We start from the raw sequence: 18,735 nt of genomic DNA on the forward strand, positions 1-18,735 counted from the left end.
CTGCAACCTGGTTTGAAATGAGTTGGGCTTTGGCCGTAGCCTCTCTGGGTCTGGATGTGGCCATGAACACTCCTCCCTATGCTGTGTGCACAGCCCTGGATGTATTTTTGAGCCCTGCCTAATGCGTGGTTTAGCATCACCCCATGATCGGTTGGGTCCAGCTCCCATTTTGCTGGGACCTAGCGTGGCACAGATCCCATGTAAGCCTCCTGCATCCTTCCTGGACACAGCTCCAGCTTTCAGGAGGATGCAAAAAGACCCACCCCAAAACAACAACAAAAAAATGACACCAATCCAACTATAACCCCAACAACTCCGGGGAGGACTCGTGCATTACTGAGGGCTGCTGCAGGTGCTGGAAGGTAGCTCCAGCCTGTCCCAGGTCTCCAGCCTGTCCCAGCTTCACCTCCCATGGGTGAGCATCAGCCTGGTGCACGGATGCTGCTTGCAACCAGGGGAAAAGGCAAAGGAGAAGAGTTGGGAAAACGTCTTCTGTTGCAAAAGCAGCAAATCAAAGTCCCCCTCATCCCATCAGCTGAGTCGTGTAAGTTTCATGAGCTGTTTCTGGTGCTCCCGTGGCCAAAACCATCCACACTACCCCTCTACCCTGCCAGAGCAGTGTGGGAAGGGAACCTGGGGACAGCAGGGACAGGCAGTGCCCCAAGTGAATTTCTGGAGCCTCTGTGGGAAGCTGCAAGCAGCCTTGTCGTCTTCAGTACTTGCACACAGTTTTGAACCATGTGTCTTCTGTGTCACCATGGACCAGCAACCCCCCAGGTTGGCATTGAAGGGCAATTTTGGGGAAAGAATCAGCAGAACAGGTGTCACAACTGGTCTGATGCAGCAGCAGGAGTCACCTGGACATGGCCTTTTCTAGGCCAGTCCCAAGCCACAGTTCTTCCCCTGCCATGGGGATGCCAGGGAGGGCGATTTGTGACCCATCCCAGCCTGTGCTGCAGGAGGGGGCACTTTTAGCCCCATCTGTTACTGCAGCAAACAGAAAGGGAGGGTGGTTGTGGTTGTAGGCAGCCCCTCCCTTCAAAATACACATCAAAGCTTCAGACCACAAGTTCAGCAGCCTCAGTTCTAATTTCAGTAAAGCCTGGGGTGAAAAAAGCCCCAGATCTGCCTGAACCACTGGCCCCACATACAGACAGACAAGTTAAACTTCTTTTTGTTTTCCAAAGTTTTATATCAATCAAGGCAATTGATGTTACAGTCCCGTTTTCATAACAATTAAGAGTTAGAAAAGTGGTTAAAAACAACCCCACCGGCATTGCGGTCTGACTCAGGAAGGTGTGTGAAACCCAAGCACCCACTCAGCCAACACACGACGATGCGAGCTTCCAAGTCCAGTCCCACAGGTGTCACGTTGACCTGCTGCTCAGACACAACCTGCCAGAGCCAACTGGAAGAGGCTGAACCAACCCCAAGACCTGTTTTGGGGCTTTTCCTTGGCTGAGTCAAACTGGTTTTGGACAGCGACCCTTGGGTAAGCCAGAGAGATATCCCCAGGTGGAGGTTCCCAAAGTGTCTGTGCACGGAGCGCTTGTGGTCTGTGAGGTGCTAGGGATGCTCCAGCTGGGCTGCAGGGCTACAGCACAGTGTCAGAAATAGTGGTTTCGGTAAAAAGCTTGATGGAGAGGGTACCTAGAAGCTACGGATAGCTTGAGGCAGCACTGCTGAGCCTGTCTCCAAAATGTGAGGACGACTCGGTGCCATGGACAGCCACCCACACGGACCCTCAGGCAGCCACCCGCTCCTCAGCTTCATCCCTTACATCCTCCCAGCTTTACCCTAACCACAGCATTTAGAAAAATAAGGATACTTTATAACCTCAGTCGTTTACAACAAGTTAAGAAAAACCTTTGACAATAAAACTCTTTCTTTTGAGGGAAGGGGAAGAATGGCATGTCTAGCGGAGATTTTTCCTCCATGAGCTTCCTGACAGTGCCCTGTTGAATTTTGGTGCTTTCCTGGCACAAAGTCTGGCCACACTGGACTTTTATGATCCCGTACCTCACAGGAATGTCCTAGCTTGCCACCAGAGCCTGAAAAGCCCAGCTGCAGCACCGGGTGCTGGCTTTTTTTGGATGCAAGCAGTCGGCACCCAACCCCCTGAAATGAGGGATGGTAGCAGAGGGTGCAAGCTCTCCTCACCTGCTCCCAGGCGAAGCACAATGGGTTTTCTTGACCCCTGCGAGGGGACCAAGACACTAATCCAGTTACTCCCATCACGTTCACAACAAAGGGATCCTAATGCGAGAACTGATCAGCTCCCAGCCAGTGTGTCTGTAGCTTGGAAAAGCACCACTACTTGCACCAGGGCCAGGGAGCAAACCTGAGCCCTCCACAGCTGAAAGCCACAAGAAACAGGCTTGGGAGCTGAGCCTGGGACATGCTTGTGCTCCCACTGGGCAGGGACCTGTCTCGTTTTGAGGCCAAACCACCAAATTACACAGGGCAGATCCAGCCAGACCTCAGGGTCAGTTCCAAAGAGTCAGAGACTCACAGGGGAGTTGAGGTTGGAAGGGACCTCTGGGACCTTCTGGTCCAACCCCTGCTCAAGCAGGGCCACCCCAAGCAGGTTGCTCAGGGCCATGTCCAGGTGGCTTTTGAGGATCTCGGAGGAGGGAGTCCATCAAACTGAACTTCCTCCTTTCCTTCCTAACCATAAAAGCACTTTAGATATTGCCCCAAGCACCTGGGTTTACTCCTGGACACCACCACAAGCCACAGGTACAGCTCCTTTGCTTCCTCCTGCAAGCCCAGAGCAGGAGATGGGCTTGGAGAAAGACCATCACAGGTATCAAACCCTGCCCAAAATGCTGCTCCATCTCCCAGGGTGGCGGACTCACGCCTGGATGCAATCCCGTAAGAAATCCTGCAGCCGCTGTGCTCTCCTTGCCCCAAGCCTTCCCAGCTAACACAGCCCAGTTCTGTGCAAACTTTTTAAAAATTAACGGGCTGAGGGGTGCCGGCACCCAGAGCATGGCCGGGAAAGTCCTGCCCTGGGGAGCACGGCTGCCAGACTGCAGTCCTGCTAGTGGTTTCCTGGAGTGGAGACTGCCCGTGTCTCTGTAAGTGCTTCCTCCCCCACAAAACCGAATGCGAAAGCTGGAAAAGCATCCGGAAAAAGGAGGGGGAGAAATGCAAAGAAAATCTCCTCTGAGGCCATGGGAGGGACCTGAGCTGAGGTCTTGCCCATCCTAGTGCTGGGAATTAGGGGTGCAGGAACACGTCACCCTGTGTCCTCTCCAGAAGCCTCCAACAGCAAGCCCAAACTCTGAAGAAGACCCCTGCATCTACGGGAGAGAGAGGAGGGCCGCACCAAAAAGCCCTACACAACACCATCATCTCTCTAACTCCAACCCGAGATGAAGATGGCTATTAGCTTAATTTCACGGTACATGAGAACATTTCCTTGGGTGCAGCGAGAACACCCACTGGCACAAAACCATCAGTGCAAAAGCCGGTGTTTTCCACCCACCGGCAAGCCGGCTAGCAGCGAAACATTACATCCATCCACGACGCGTGCCGCTTCCGGGAACCCGCTGTTCCCGGGGAAGCAGCACACAGACCCTTAGAGATCTGCTTTGCTTCAGGCAGTCCTTCTGCCAGCAACAAACCTGAAAGCTCATCTGTCCTTAAAAAATAAAATAAAAAAAAGATGATATCTGCAGGACTATCGTGTAACAGAACAGGACCATAAATGTGTTAAAAAGACTGATTGGGCACACTGGTAGGGACGGCGCTGCTCTAGAAGAGGCAGTGTTGACACCCGAGGCAAAACACACTGGGAAAAGTCTTGCAGCAGGTGTTGGATGAGTGAGGAGGGGAGATGTAGCTGCTCCAGCAAGCGATACGCAGTTCGTACAGCTGAAATACCTGCATGTCACGCGAGTAACCTGGCCCGCCTGGTACCCGGGAAAAGGGGAGCATGGGGAAAGAGTTAGTCCAGTCCCATAATAAAGGGGTGGAAATAAATCTGTGTATGTATGTGTATATATATAATCTAGCTTGTTTGCTGCTCTTAAAAAAGTCATTTTAAATATATTTGCCATATTAGAAAACTTAAGGCAGGCTGTGCTGTAGCAACCCTCCCACATCACACACCCCCATGCGAGTGCCGGGTGCACCCATGGGACAAGAAACGCTCCCACAAGGCACTAACCAACCTCCCCCTTTTGAAATCCTTGGGAAATGAAAAAGTATTAGCTTTGACTGCGTGACAACTCTTTCCTCACCTATACAGAGAAAATTCTGCCTACTGTAACCCAACCAGAGCATCCCACCTGCCCCAAATTAAACAAAAAAAATCAGATCACACCTCTCCAAATAACAAAAAAACCCAAGGACAATAAAGTCTATTTAATTCCCTTCGGCAATCCCAGTCCAAAATGAAATGTGCAATTAGAATTATTATTTGATACAAAGTTCTAGTGTAAGGCATGGTTAACCCAAAGCTGATGGAGGAGCCTGTTACGAAACCCAGAGGAAATAGGCGACTTCGTCCAAGTCAACGGGATAGTCGGTGAGCAGCACGGGCGTCTTCTCAAACAACTCCCCCTTGTAGCTGCGCCACTTGCCCGCCGGCAGGTAGACGTCGCGCTCCTGCTTGCCCATCTCCAGAACGGGTGCCACCATGAGGGTGTCGCCGATGAGGAACTGCGAGTCGATCCTGTGGGTGGCCTCGTCGCGGGGTGAGATCCACCAGATGGGCCGGATGATGGGGTCGCCCGTGTCGGTGACTTCCCCGGCCAGCTCCAGCAGCAGCGGGGCCACCAGCGACTCGTGGAGCTCCGTGAACTTCTGTGCGATCTCCACCACCTGCTTGTCGTAGAGCCAGGGCGGGATGGAGAACTGCATGGAGGGCATGAAGGCCGACAGCTCCAGCCACCGCACGTACAGCTCCCGGTCCGGGATCTCAACTGCACCATCTGTCTTATTTGGGAAAAAATTCCCCCCAATCATGTCAGCGGAAATAAAGGGGTACCCCAGCATGCTGATGGTGAGCACCGTGGGGATGAGGGACTTGAGGCCGAGCTCATAGCCCCACACGGAGTCGCGGTCAATGATGCGGAAGAAGCAGGAGATGTTCTGCGACTGGTAGCCCACCCGCACCTCGGCCAGCTCGTAGAAGGGGATGGCCATCTCCGTGTAACGCCGCGACCAGATGCTGGGGTCTGAGAGCGGCCGGAAGGTGCTGAACTGCTTGGGCAGGTAGCTGGTCTCACCCGCGTCAAACTTGAAGGAGGAGATGCCGTACTTGTGGCGGAGCTGGCGCAGGTGGCTCTGGAACCAGTCCCGGGCTGCCGGGTTGGTGAAGTCCAGGATGGCCCCGATGCCGTTCCACCACTCCACCATGGCCGGCAGCCGCCCCGACGGCTCCTTGATGAACAGCTGACGCTCAATCCCCACACCAAAGTTGGAGGAATTGTAATTTATAAAAGGGTGAGTCCACAGGGTGACCTTAAAGCCATCTTCCCTCAGTTTTGCAAACATCTCCGTTACGTTGGGGAACTTGACGGGGTCAAAGTCAAAGTCCCCGTAGGCCTGTGTGTACATGTCATCAATTTCAATGTGGCTGCAATTAAAACGGTATTTCTTAATCTTTTCAGCAAATCTCAAGAGTTTATCCTGATCAATATCATTCTTGTAGAGTGCCCAGGTGGACCAGATGGGGTAGCGGAAGGCGTTCTCGGCGGGGATCTTGGAGGGCTTGTTGAAGTACCTGCGCACCATGTACTTGTGGATGGAGGTGACGTCGGAGCCCACGCACACGCGGTAGCTCAGCTCGGGGAAGGGCTGCTGGCCCGGCGGGGGCTTGTAGGGCGAGTCCTTGTAGCGGGCCTGGAAGAAGAGGGTGCGTTCGGTGGCGTTGAAGCCCAGGTGGAAGGGCACCGAGTCGTTGATCTTGATGGCCGCCGCTTTGGAGGAGAGCCAGTAGCGCTCCAGGATGCCGCCAAAGCTGTCGCGGAAGGAGTAGACGTCGCTGGTCACGTAGGGCACGGGCTCCTGGTAGCCGGCCAGGCGGATGGGCCAGTGCTGCGTGCTCATCTCCGAGCCCCCGTACCAGTGGGCGTCCTCCCAGAACATGGTGTGCTCCACCGCCGGGCCGGCCGCCAGCTCCTCCCAGCGCACGCGGTAGCACATCACCGTGTCCTTGGGCTTCACCGTCTGGATGAAGAAGTTGAGCGGCCCGCGGTCCGACCGCGTGCAGCTCAGGATCTCGCCCTCCTTGGAGCACGACTCCAGGTCCAGGCTCCCTGAGTGGAAGGCCAGGCGGAAGACCACCTCCCCGTGCTGGTTCCTGATGACGAAGCCGTCCGCCCGCAGGTCCATCAACTCTGTCTTGAGACGCTCCGCCTTGCGCAGGGACACCGTGTAGTAGCACCAGGCCACCACCGCGGCGATGAAGAGGACGAGGCCCAGCGTGACGGCCCCCAGCATGGGCCTCAGCTCCTTGGAGGGCTTCTGCTTCACCGGCGTGAAGTTTTCGGGCAGAAAGGTGTACATGGCGCTCTGTTTTCACTAGCACTTTTTGCAGAGGAGTGGGAAGAAAGATGTCTTTGCAGCAAGCCCGGGGTTCTCAAGAGAAGAAAACTGAGAGTTCCCACCTCCACCGAGCCCTGGAGTGTCTGTCTCTGAAAAAGAGGATATAAATCATCTCAGAAGAATCTCTGAATCACGGGATCTCTCGTCACCTCTTTGCTGTCTCTATTTCAGCAGCTCCCCATGCCTCCCTGCTATTGGGTGGGGACACTGCAGACAGAGCCCCAAGACACTCCCCAGACAACACGTGGGGACCCCAACCTGAACCCCACAGAGGGCAGCACCCAGTAAGGGCAGTAAGAGCCAAAGCAGAGCACGGCAGCTTCTCGGCTCCGTCCCGCTCCCCCCTGCGTGGCCCCGGGGAAGGAGGCTGCTTGCAGAGCCAAGAGCCGCATGGCTTCCCCTTGGCTGCGGGCTTGACAGGCTCGGCCAAGCACAACGCTGTGGGTTCAGAGGCAAAAAGTGAAGTAAGGACACCGGGGAGCGAGGAGCAAAACCAGGCAGAGATGGAACAGGGACGGAGAGGAGCCGCCGGTGTCTGCCCGAGCCCAGCGGGATGCTGGGCTCTCTCAGGGGCTTGGCGTGGGCGAGGGCAGGAATAACCACCATCTCCTAGCCCCCTCCAGCCTGTCACAGCTGAAATGGCCCCAGGCTAGCAGCAGGGCAGCCTGGCTGCTGATGCTTCTGGGGAAGCTGCTTGTGGGGGATGAGGGGGACCTGAGTATCACCTGAACCCCTCTGTCCCACCACAGGGATGCCCAGGTGTGATCCTGAACGGCTGCGCTGGTGTTCGTTTTGAAGCAGCTCCTGGGCCAGATCTTGCAGCCTTGTTGTCGCAAGGAGGAAGGCTCAGAGCAAAGCAGGCTGCCCGCACCCCATCCCTGAGAGAACCTCTGCCAGGCGAGATGCGGGGTCAGAGAGAGCCCAGCAGGGACATGGGGGACATTTGGGGCAGGGGCTGCAGGGACGGGATGCAGCCAGGCAGGATGAGCGCCGGCCAGGCCACGTCACCTTCTGCTGGGTGTCTGTAACCTTCTGGGCTGCCAGTCGCTTTAAATGGGATTACGGCGGCATTAGGAAGCGATTAGCCTGAGCAGGCAGTGGGTTGAGCTAAACGACCTGTCCCGCGGCCAAGTCCCACTGAGCCCTCGCTCACCGGCCAGGAGCGGCTCCGGTCACCCAGTCTGTGTCACCCAGGGCCACATCCTGCCCACAGGAGGGGAAGGGGACCCTTGCCCCCCAGCCCATGTGATGCAGAGAGCCCAGCTGCCAGCAAAATCAGGCAGTAAAGGTGGTGGTGGGAGATCCTGCACTGGCATTACACCTTCATCCTCCTCCAGCAACACTCCCCAGCGTTAGGGTTAGCAGGGACAGAAGTGGGGACAGAGCTGGCAAGGTTCACAGAAGGGTTTTGGACACAACCAGCGCAGCCAAGTGATGCTGTGGGGACGCTGTGATGCCCAAACCAGAGCTGCTTCCCTGCCACCCATCTCCACCAGCATTGACACCCGTGGGAGGTGAGAGGGTCCGGCTGGGTGTGCCAGCAACAAAACAGCACACGTGGGGCCAGTGCAAGTGGCTGGGTGTTTCTGGACATTTAAATGGGTATGCTTAGCCCAGATGAGCTCCCTCCCTCTCTGCACTGGGAATTTTTGGGATGCCAGTGACAGAGCTCCCGCTATCAGAGACAAGCGTGTGCCTTGTACGTGCATTATCTTGGGGCTGGGAAGCTCGAGGGGGGAGAAAACAAAATGCAGCCACCCACCGAGCAGAACTGGCAAGTTATTCAGGGAAGAGAATTTTTGAAAGGTGTCATGTTGGATGGGAAAAATGAAATAAATGGCTTTGTATCTCCTAGATTTCATCTAGGATTTTAAGGGAGATTTTTAAGGCAGGATTTTTGATCCTGCCATGGTGGAGATGGCCCCCTCCTCATCTCCACTTAAAACTGAGAGCAACAAAGCAGCCCCCTGCTCCAGGGACTCGCTGGATTTCCATCTCCCTTTCAGGAGGCTGGTTTATTATTTATGAACTACTTTGAATCCGCTCTATTTTTAGGCAGTTTCTTTTCCCCCCTCCACGGACTGGAATTTGTGATGTAGACAAAGGAGCTGGCACCACTGCTGCCACTCAGGAGTGAACCAATGCAGTTCATAGGAAAGGTTTTCGCCCCCAGTCTGCCTTGGAGCAGCCCAAAGCCTGGGTGTCCAAGCCAGCAGACTTAACCCAGTCCGTGGGTCCAGGCTGTCCGTGGGTCACACCCAAACGGGGACACGACGGATGCCGGGGCACCCATCCAATGTGAAGACTGAGCCAACCTCTGCAGCTTGGTGGAGGAAGGGCTCAGGCAGCCCCGCATGGAGGCAGAGCACCATCCTGCACCGTCCCACTACAGAGGACGGTATTTACCAACACGTGCAATCAGCAGCACCCAAAAATGCAGCACAGCACCATGCAAAGGTGCCCAGACCTCAAGCACTGGTGCAGGCTGCAACCCGAGCATCCACCGGCATCGTCTCAGGCACTAAATGCTCATGGTGGGGGCAAATTTGCTGAGCCACACGGAGAGCTTCTGCAGCACAAACCCTGCAAATGCAGCAACTGTCCATGGGGTGGGACAGCCCAGAGCATGGCCAAGATAGGATCAAACGCCTTTTGGTGCATGGGGCTGATGGGTCATGCTGGATGTCACCTCCTCCAGGATGGACCTTGCGGTCTGGATGTCACCTCCTCGGGCACAGCTCTGCCAAGCAGGCTGAGAAATATTTGCAGCCGGGGGCCAGCAGGAGCTTGCTCTGCAGCTGGCCCAACACCTTGGTTTTGCTTTGTTAATAAAATTTGCAGCTCACCATCCCGTGACCTGCCCCTGTCCCAGACCAAAGGTAAGTCTTCTACACTCCCCTGAGATAACGCCCGCCACCTCGCACGTGGAGAATTGCCTGCACACGCCACAGCTGTTTCAACATATTTTGGAATGCAAACTTGTTATTTTGCTTCAAGGCGACATTGCGGTGACCTCCAGCTCCTCTAAAAAAAGAAAACGGGCAGGGAGGGCGGCAAAGCCAAGCAGCATGCTTGCAGCTTGCTGCGACGAAGCTTCCCAGCTGACCCAAAAACAAAGCTTTTTCTTCCCATTCCATGGAAGCAGCCAGTCGCCTTGCCTTGATCTGCGATGAAAGCAAAACACCCTGGCAGGACACACTTTACAGAGTAAAAATAAAAATTCATTTTTCGACCGGTTCTATTTTTACCAATACCGCTGCTAAACGCGGGCTGCGGGACCCACAGCACCACTAACCCCAGCACCTTTATAATGAGGTCACTGGTTTAAAATGGTCACTAACAACTAATGGGTCCCTATTGCCCCTGCAGGGTCAGCTCCGAATTGTGCTGGTGCCTGCACTGATTTCCCAGGCCAGGGTGTCAGGAAACTGTGTGTCAGGTGGTGCAAGGTGCTACCTCCTCTCCTAATGTCTTGGCAGGGGTCAAGCAGACGAAACACTGCAGAATTTACTGCCAGACATTTCCAACCCCGAAAAGAGCAGGGAATTAGGATGGCAAAAGGGGGAAATGATATCTCTGCAAAGCATCTACAGGAGAAAAAGACGCCTCTGAGTGCACAGTCCCTGTGCTGAGCCTCTGCCTTGCTAAAGGGACTTTGCAGCCCAAGTCTGATAGGGGCTGGGATGAGCAAACCCTTCTGTGGGTTTATTTTCTCTTGGAGGGATCTGATAGGAGCCAGGGAGGCAGGGGGACACATGGGATACACAGGGCAGCACCGGCATGGGGGGGCATGGCTGCTCCATGGACATCCCTCTCCCCACAGAGGCACAGGTTCACCCAAAAGCCCTGCGGAGCTGCCTGCCCCAGGTTTGTCCCTGCTGGGTACAAGTCTCCCCCCCCCCCCCCCCGGCACAGACCCTGGTCCCCAAGCAGAGGGATTGGGACAGACAGGGGGACACAGCACATCCTTTTCAGGGGACCCCAGGTCGCAGCAGGGCCCAGTGCTCCCTGGTCTGAAAAGCTGGAGTACAGGCTGGGAGAGGGGGGTCACTTTGCCTCCTGCGAAGTGACAGCTGCTTCCCTGCTTTTGGGATGCCACCTCCCTGTTAATACATGGCAGCAAATTCCCCACCACGCCTGGCTGTTGGGTTCAGACAGCTCATCCCGCCGGGGACGTGGGGCACGGTGCCGGCACCTACCTGTCCATCACCTCCCGGGGGTGTCCCCTCTGCCGCAGATGTATTTTAAGCACATAAAAAATCCATGCTGCTGCATCTCTGTGTCCTCCCCATGACACTGGGAGGTTTCATGGCACAGAGCTGTCTGTGCCCCGGGCAGGCTGCGAGCAGCACGTGCCTGCGGGCAGGAGGAGGAGACTGGCACATCACCGGTGTGTCACCGGTGTGTTTTCTCGGGCACTGTGATGGAATCACGTGCAGCCAGCCCTCCTGTTCTGGTGGCTGCTGCAGGCATCACGGCGGCATGGAGCGAGCACGAAGGGTGCTGCTGGCACGAGTGGGGTGCTGGCTTTGAGTCTCAGAGCCTCAGGATTCAGGCTCAGGACTCACCTTTCTGAAGCAGGAGTGGGAAGGGATGGCAAATGCTTGTCCCACCTGCATTCAGAGGCTTTAAAGAAGCAGACAGCTTCTTTAAAAAAACACAAAAACACCCCCCCCCCAAAATATTATTATTATTTCCCCCCCCTCAAAGTCTTGTGCTTCTTAGCACAGCTATGATTCAGCACTGTAACGGAGCTGCATTGAGCAAAAGGAAACAACCAACTCCGCTGCTGCTGGCTGGTTCCTAAGCCAGGATTGAACAACACCGAGCACCCAGAGGATAAACCCCAAATATGTGAATATGGAGCTCATCCGTGAACTGCAGAAATGCTGCTAGGACTCGCATGGTGTGCAGAAACAGAAGATTTGAGTCTGCAGTATTCCCTCTGCTGAACCTTAAATGCTTCCACCTATACTGCAGGAACTGGCACTTTGCAGCCCACCTTTGTTCCTTCAAGCTGCCCGCACCGAGTGACGCTCTAAACCCCTTTAGACACCTCTTCGGGTGTTTGACCATGACTGCAATGCAATAAAGCCCACACTGAGTCAATTTTGGCAGCAGATGTCTTAATATTTAATACACCTGACAATTCTCTCTTCACGTCATCTTTCCTTGCTCTTCACTGTGCACTAATTAGTGAGATGAAGTTCCAGTAAGCTGGTTTTTCAGTTTACCTCCGCACACGCTCGCAATGCAGCCAGTTCATGCCTAGAACTTGGCCCCGCAGTGTCTCGGGTCATGCTCACGGTGCCCAAATTTCTCCAAGCTGCTGAACTTGACAGGCCACATGCGTAGGAAAGGTGAATTAAACAAACTTGCCCTGAAATCCTTCAAAGTGCAATTGCAAAAAGCGATCCCTCGTGCGGGACAGGCTTTAAAACACAGTGAGTGGCCAGGGCTAGTGGTGCCCAGGCAGGGGACATTCACCCAGCACACTTCTTGTGTCTGGCTGTGGCGAGAGCACCCTCCCCTCTGTCTTGGCCCTGCTTTGCCCCCAGACCCGACCCAAGTGCCACCACCTTGCCTCCCCGTCCCCCGCCCCATGCCCTGCCCTCTGGACACGTTCGGTTCCACATCGCCCCCATGGCACCCGATGGCTCGAATGCTAGCTGATGACTCCATGCCAAGGCGGCCACGGAGCCGTGCTCCCACCCGAGGCTGAAAGAGCAGATCTGTCCTTTTGGGAGCACTCCCTGGCGCTGAGGCTGGCTGAAACCCGAGCCCACCCCAACACCCGAGCACCACAAAGTGATACCAGGAAGAAACGGGAACCCAGGCACAGCCCCTGGCACGGCCTCTGCAATTTTCCAGCCCTTGCGAAAACCCAGGTGCCTCCAGCTCCAGAGAGAGCAGCAGGCGACGGGCACCAAAATTTCTGCCCGTATCTGACAGTGCCAGCGACGCTGGCCACCCTTGGGCCAAACGCGAGTGCCAAGCTGTTAAAACACCCGCTGGCAGCTCCTTCGTGCCTGGATCCGGGCGGGGAGAGGCGAGCCTCGCACCTCACCTGCTGCAGGGCTGCGGGTGCCTGCTGCGGCCCCGTCCCGCTGGGCATCGCTCACGGTGCCCAGGCAGCCTGAGAGGGAACGGGAAGGGAGAAAGGTGGCCCGGGGCTTCCTCGGGCACCTCCGCTGCTTGCCGCCACCCATGGCATGGGTTGGTGGCCGGGCTGTCCCAGGGACGCTCCGAGCCCCCCCGGCTGCGTCGCCCAAGCTGTGGCTGGAGCCGGGCACTCGCCCTGGGGCTCGGGCAGCCATTTCGGGGCGGCTGGCTCCCCACACACTGCAAGCGGCAGGGGGATCCGGGCGCAGCCCCTACACTTAGCGGGGCGAAAGGACCGCACCCCGACACGGGACACCCCGCTGCCTGGGGGTGCGCACCCCAAACCCTCCCAGGGGACACCCCAAAGCCCCCAGCCCCGGGAAGCCCTCGCCCCCCGCCCCAAGGGGCCGGGGCACTTACCCGCAGCGCCGGGCCATGGCCGGGCTCCGGCCGCCGAACACACCCGCCTCCCGCGGCGGTTCCGGGGCTGGGCGGAACCGGGGAGCTCGCTCCGCCCTGGCCCGGCCCCCCCTTGGCCCTCCCCGGTCCCCCCTGGCCGTCCCCGGTCCCCCCTGGACCTCCTCGGTCGCCAGCGGTCCCCTCCAGTCGCCCCCTGTCCCCCCCTGGTTCCCTCGTGGCCCAGCGGGCGCCTGGGGGCCAGGGGGTGCAGGAGCTCCCAGGTCTTCGCTAATTGACTGCGCTCCTTTATTAATGGCACGCAATCATTACTGACACGCCGCTTGCAGATCGCCCCCTGCTCGCTTAGCCCCGTGCCGGGGGTCCCGGTGGGCTGGTGGCCGTGTGGGGATAGTTGGGTGAAAGCAAACACGTCCGAGCCCCCTGTGTGGGCGGCTGCTGCTTCTCCCTCTGGTGGAGTCACTGTGCTCCCAGAGCTTCTCCCCGCGTGCTTGGGTCTTGGCACCGGCCCCCGAGATCTGTTCCAGTGCACCCCGAGGCAGCAGCCGCTGGATTTTATCCCGCCTCCCCTCTCCAGTGACCGTCCCAAGGCTGTAGGAAAGGAGCTGACAGGAGCGGTTTGCCCAAAGTGGTTTTAATGAAAGCCCACCTTTGCTCTTCACCAGCACTCCTGGGCAGAGTAAGCCTCTGAGGAAAACTCAGGGTGGATGGCGTAGCTGCCTCGCTGGACTCCTCCCATCCTCTTGAAGTGGCTCGTGTCCCACCTGGGGGTAGATACGTGGTGCTGTCAGCCACAGGGAGGATGAAACTCAGGTGAGGAAGAAGAGCAGAAGCCCCGGTGCTGGATGCTGGCATCGCTTAGGGGCGAGCAGCGAGCATGCAGCTGCCCTTGTTCTCTCTAGAGGTGTCTTTGGGTGGTGAGGCCAAAGCCAAGGCTGGGCAGAAAGCTCCCTGGTGCTGCCACCTGAGCGAGCTGCTCCCAGCAGGTCTCACGCTGCCACCTCCCGCTCCTTGCACTGTCATCTCCCTCAAACTTTCATTTCCAGAGCCGTGCAAGTACAAGAAAATCTGCCTCTTTCTCAGCAGAGAAGACCTTGAGAAACATCTCACCAAGGCTCAGACATTGGGATGTCTATGGGGAACTCATTGCCCTGTTCGTTCTTCCCATTTGCTTTCAGTTTCTGCTCTCAGGAATTTAAAGCCAATCACACGTTTTCTACGAGCCTGACTCCTAATTTTGGACGGTGGGGAGTTGATGTCATAGCACAGGGATGACTAAGCTGGATAAACAGCCTCCCCTCTCCCCTTGCTGCTTCCCGAGGGCTGTTCCAGGGTAAGAGCTGCCTCAGCAATGGAGAGATCCCAAAAGGGAACATGTGGGGATTAAAAGGTGCTGCTGGACCTGCAGCGGGTGAAGGACTGGGCTGATTACTGCATAAAGGGCAGTGGGACCAGGACTGTGTCCCAAGATGAGCAAGTGACAATGACAGAAAACACAAGAGCAGCACAGGCAACACTAATGTGGCCCCAAAGTCTGGGAAATGCTAAGCCATTTGCAGGCAGGCTGCACCATAGCCCACAGAACAATCCTCTGAGCAATTTTGCATCAAACCCTAATGAAAAGAGACCCAGTGGCTGACGTTAGCAGGCTTTACCCTGGGGCACCCTCCCCTTGTCCGGAGCAGTCCCTCACAGAAACCATCCATACCTAGGGCTCCTGTATGGGTACGATGGCTGGGGGTGATGTGAAGGTACACAGAGCGTCGCTGTGGGGCTGTAACTGCAGCATGGGATGCTCCTGCAAGAGGCATGGAAGGCAGGGTGTTCAGTGGCCTTGCAGACAAGGGAGGCCATGTCCATCCCACCCCATCCCACCCCATCCTGTCCCAACCCAACTCATCCCACCCTTTCCATCCTATCTCAACCCAACCTTACAGTCCTCTCTGCTAGCGTGTTGAGATGCCTCCTGATGGCGGTGTCCCCATCGACGTAGTAGTCCATCCCCCGCAGGCAGTAGTGGCGCCCGGAGCAGGGGCTGTAGTAGCCCTGGAAGGGTCTCCTCCCCGACGTGGTGTACATGGGCTGCAGGGACGGTGGCGAGAGCCGTGACAGCCTGCGCAGCATGTCAGCAACCACCTCCCGCTCTGCAAGCAGAAGGACGGCGAGGATAAGGGGCGAGGAGGAGCTCATCAGGCAGTTCGTCACCCGGACAGCCACCGGCACGGCACGGGCACAGCGAGAGCCGGAGCTCCAGGTGAGGGCAGTTACCGTATTGGTTGAGGCAGGCGGGTTTCGGAGGGTATGGCACAGGTATGCTGCGCAGGTAGGTCTCCATCGTCTTCTCCTGCAGGGAGCCATCACAGCCCTTGCAGCATTGCCACCCTTGCGGTGCAGAGCCCAAGGTGTCGGTGGCACCTGAGGGGGCTGCAGTTTTGGGGGGAAGGGTGGCCGGACCCTACCTTGGGTGGAAGGGGGAGGTAGGTGCTGTACTTGTTCCAGGCTGCACTGTTGTAGGGACCTGCTCTCCAGGTGATGTATTTGTCCTCGTTGACAAAAATCGGGTTGTACTTCTCTGCAATGAGAAGGTGACGGGCAGGGGTGGCCCATGGGGCGCGCAGCCACCTTTGGGGCTAGGATAGGCCGTGGGGATATGGCTGGAGTGTCCCAACTGCCTCCCATGTCCCACAGACATAACGCCATGGGCTCGGGGCTATTTCAGAGGTGCTGCTGCTTTGCATGCAGCTTTGGGTCATGGGATGCCCAGAGGGATGTGTCCAGGCATCACCAACCACCACAGGTTTTGGGAGACTGACAGTGGAGCAAGCCCAGGGGACCTCAACATGGGGATGGGGATGGGGATGGGGATTTGTGACCTAAGCTAAGCCACGAGTGCAGATGCTGAGTGAGTGTCCCTTTGTCCAAGGTAACACGGGATGCAAAAGGAGGGATGGACAGAGCTGCACCGGCATCCTCAGCTCCCTGCTCTGTGGCCCCTGGGGACATGCCCTGTGTGACACGGGATGGGACCTTGTGGTACCTTCAGGCCTGGTCAGCCAGTACTTTTCGGGCCAGTAGGCGGTGGGGTCGATGGCATTCCTGTACAAGTACTCCTGCATCGCTGCCTTAATCAGCTTCTCGGGCTGACCTTGGCTTGCTGGATTTTGCTCCTGGGGCATCGTTAATCCCTAGAGACAGCAGAGAGCGGGGAGAGATGCCCAGGTGACACGGCAGCACCTGCCTTCCTGGGCATCGGGGCTCGCAGTAAGGCAGAGATTGGGGTGGGTGCACCAGGGCCACTGTATATGGGGCCAGCAGCAGTAGGGAAGGGAGTTGAGACAAAGCTGATTCCCTACAGCTGGCAAAGACCAAGAGGGCTGGGGTCTCCCAGCATTTATGAGCCTGTTCTGTCCCCACACAGCAGTGACATCCATCTCTATGCCCTCTGCTGGTTCTCTAATTACAATGCATGTGCTAACGAGGCTGCAAGAGATGTGGCGTCCTTCACATCGGAGCCTGCCTGCTTGTCAGGCTGCGTGGTGAGAGCAGCACGGCCATGGCACACACGGACCCTGCTGTGGCAAGGCCACGGCTCAGGGGTCTGTCCTGGAGCAGGGCTGGGAGAGGTTTTGCCGTACTCAGGACTTCACGGGGTCCTGCTGGCACACAGGGCTCCCAGCTGGAGCCTTGGGGCTGTGTGTTGGGGCAGCTCCCAGAGCTTCCCAATCTGTCCCCTGTCACCATTGTGTCACCTTGTGGCCCGGCGTCCTGCCACTGCCTCAGTTTCCCCTTCCTCAGAGGATACTCTCTGAAACCTACTGATGGACAGGGCCGATGTGTGAGAGCTTGTGCTTGTCTGCCCTGTGAGCCCAAAGCCACCCCGGGGTGCAGCCCCACAGGCACACACCAAGCCCAGGGGACAAAAAGCCAGCGAGCACGGGCCATGGGGTGTCAGACACTTTGCTGACCCGGGAACACGAACCCCCTCTGTTACAGAAAGCGAGGTGCCCCCATCCACCTCCCCCATGCTGGGGGAGAAACCCCGAGGTATTTACCTGGGTCACAAATTTGTTTTCTTTCCATTGCTGCGGCGGGGCCTTCTCATGGATCGACTTCTTCAAGGTGCACGGCGGCCGGTAGGAGTCGGTGTAGGTGCTGACGGGGGTCTTGTGTTTTTGGGCGAAGAGGAACATGGTGCTGTGGCCACAGGGATGCTGAGTCCTGGTGGGTTTTGGGGGGGCTCAGCAACACTGCATGAGGCTGGGGTCTCACAGCCCATGTGGTCCTATGTGGAAACGGAATGGGGCCCCAGTGCCACCAGCTTCTGGTGGTGCTTATGTCATCAGTGACATCACAGTGTGGCAGCACGGGGGATTTGGTCTCTTTCTGTGCCATGGCTGTGCCCCCAGGGACAGCATGTCCTGGATTAGGGCACAGCGACCCGTCCCTGCACCCCTCCCATCCTCCCTCCTTCCCTCCTGCCATGGGCATCCCCCTGGCCCCAGGTTTCCTCCCCTCTCACAGGCACTTAGATTAACAAGGGTAGGGAACAATTTCAGCAGGTCCTGGTCAAGATATTGTGAAAGGTTCGGGACTCCCAGGCATCACAGTAATTGTTGCCTTTCCAGCCTCTCTCTCCCGTATTTCCTTGGAAATCCCAGAGCAGCACCACGCCGCTGCAGCCACCACCAAGCAGCATGGCAGGGGGCTCCCCACTTGGACTGTGGCACGGATTGGTCATTTTGGGGTATCCAGGGGAATTACTGCCTGCTCGGGGGAGCTCTCTCCCCTGTTTCATTAAAAAGCTGGATTTGGGTGACTGTGAGTGGCTCGTTCGCTATCCCGAGTGCTGCGGTGGGCTCTGCAGGGCTGGTGGAGGGAGCGATCCTCACCCAGCTCAGTGTCATCAGCTGGGTTACACCCAGGGAGGAATTTACATGAACCACGTGTGCTTGTTGCCCAGAAGATGCCAAGCAGGACCCCTCTGCCCTGGGCACCTCCATCCTGAGGCTCCCCAAGATGCCACCGATTTTCATCCCTCCCGGAAGCTGGGTAAAACCTGCCTGTCCCATGTGGGGTGGACACGGTGGGGCAAAAAAGGGGCTGTGGCTTGCTCTTTAATGGGATAAATTCATGTTGTGAGTCTCTTGCACACGGGTTTGCATTAGTTACTGGCAGGAAAACAGCAGTTGACGGTATTGAGGCATTGGTGGCACTGCTGCACCTCCCTCAGGGGTCCTGGGCTCACTGCCCGGCTCCTCTCCATTAGTCACTGGCAGCCCTAAATCATCGGCTGACGGGTGGAAGGAAAGCACAGGCAAAGCGATGGGGGCAGAAGGGAACCGGGGGCTGGAAAGCAGTGGGATTGCCTCTGCAGACACAGCCCATCAGCCAGGGCGTCACGGGGAGAGGAGCAGTTTTCTGAGCAGCTTCCTCATGGGGAAGGCCACGGCTGGCTTCCTAAATCCCCCCATCCTCGGAGAGGGCTCCCAGGGGCCACCCCGCTCCCAGGAGAGCTCCTGTTTTCCTTGAGCTGGAGGCCAAGCAAGGGTACATCAGTACAAATCTCCTGCTCCCCGTCCACTTGTCCACCCGTGGTTTCAGCCTCAGCGAGGGCTGGGGCTGCAGAGGAGGTGGTGCTGTCCGTGTCCTCCCACCCCG

General features: G+C 57.1%; 2 protein-coding genes across 5 annotated transcripts; both read right to left on the reverse strand.

Annotated features, from left to right (window-relative positions):
* Positions 1–1,167: 1,167 nt before the first annotated feature.
* On the reverse strand, positions 1,168–13,158 carry LOC106045189 (myogenesis-regulating glycosidase-like). Of its 2 annotated transcripts, none has more exons than XM_048048555.2 (2): positions 13,081–13,158; positions 1,168–6,647 (listed from the first exon to the last, which is right to left on the reverse strand). In XM_048048555.2, exon 2 carries the CDS (start codon positions 6,517–6,519, stop codon positions 4,483–4,485), a length of 2,037 nt encoding a protein of 678 aa, XP_047904512.2. In that variant the 5' UTR covers positions 6,520–6,647; positions 13,081–13,158; the 3' UTR covers positions 1,168–4,482. The 2 variants fall into 2 exon arrangements, with proteins under 2 accessions (XP_047904512.2, XP_066844988.1); XM_066988887.1 differs by lacking the exon at positions 13,081–13,158 and adding an exon at positions 10,758–10,780.
* A 535-nt stretch (positions 13,159–13,693) lies between these two features.
* SPMIP6 (sperm microtubule inner protein 6) lies at positions 13,694–17,410 on the reverse strand. 3 transcript variants are annotated; one of them, XM_013195537.3, is made up of 7 exons: positions 17,130–17,405; positions 16,115–16,262; positions 15,537–15,649; positions 15,346–15,421; positions 15,008–15,221; positions 14,786–14,875; positions 13,694–13,841 (listed from the first exon to the last, which is right to left on the reverse strand). In XM_013195537.3, exons 1-7 carry the CDS (start codon positions 17,265–17,267, stop codon positions 13,736–13,738), a joined length of 885 nt encoding a protein of 294 aa, XP_013050991.3. In that variant the 5' UTR covers positions 17,268–17,405; the 3' UTR covers positions 13,694–13,735. The 3 variants fall into 3 exon arrangements, with proteins under 3 accessions (XP_013050991.3, XP_047904514.2, XP_047904513.2); XM_048048557.2 differs by having other exon boundaries at positions 15,013–15,221; positions 17,130–17,402; XM_048048556.2 differs by lacking the exon at positions 15,537–15,649 and having other exon boundaries at positions 15,346–15,501; positions 17,130–17,410.
* Positions 17,411–18,735: the final 1,325 nt, after the last annotated feature.

The sequence above is a fragment of the Anser cygnoides genome, chromosome Z, assembly GCF_040182565.1.
Source record: "Anser cygnoides isolate HZ-2024a breed goose chromosome Z, Taihu_goose_T2T_genome, whole genome shotgun sequence".
Taxonomy (NCBI): Eukaryota; Metazoa; Chordata; class Aves; order Anseriformes; family Anatidae; genus Anser; species Anser cygnoides.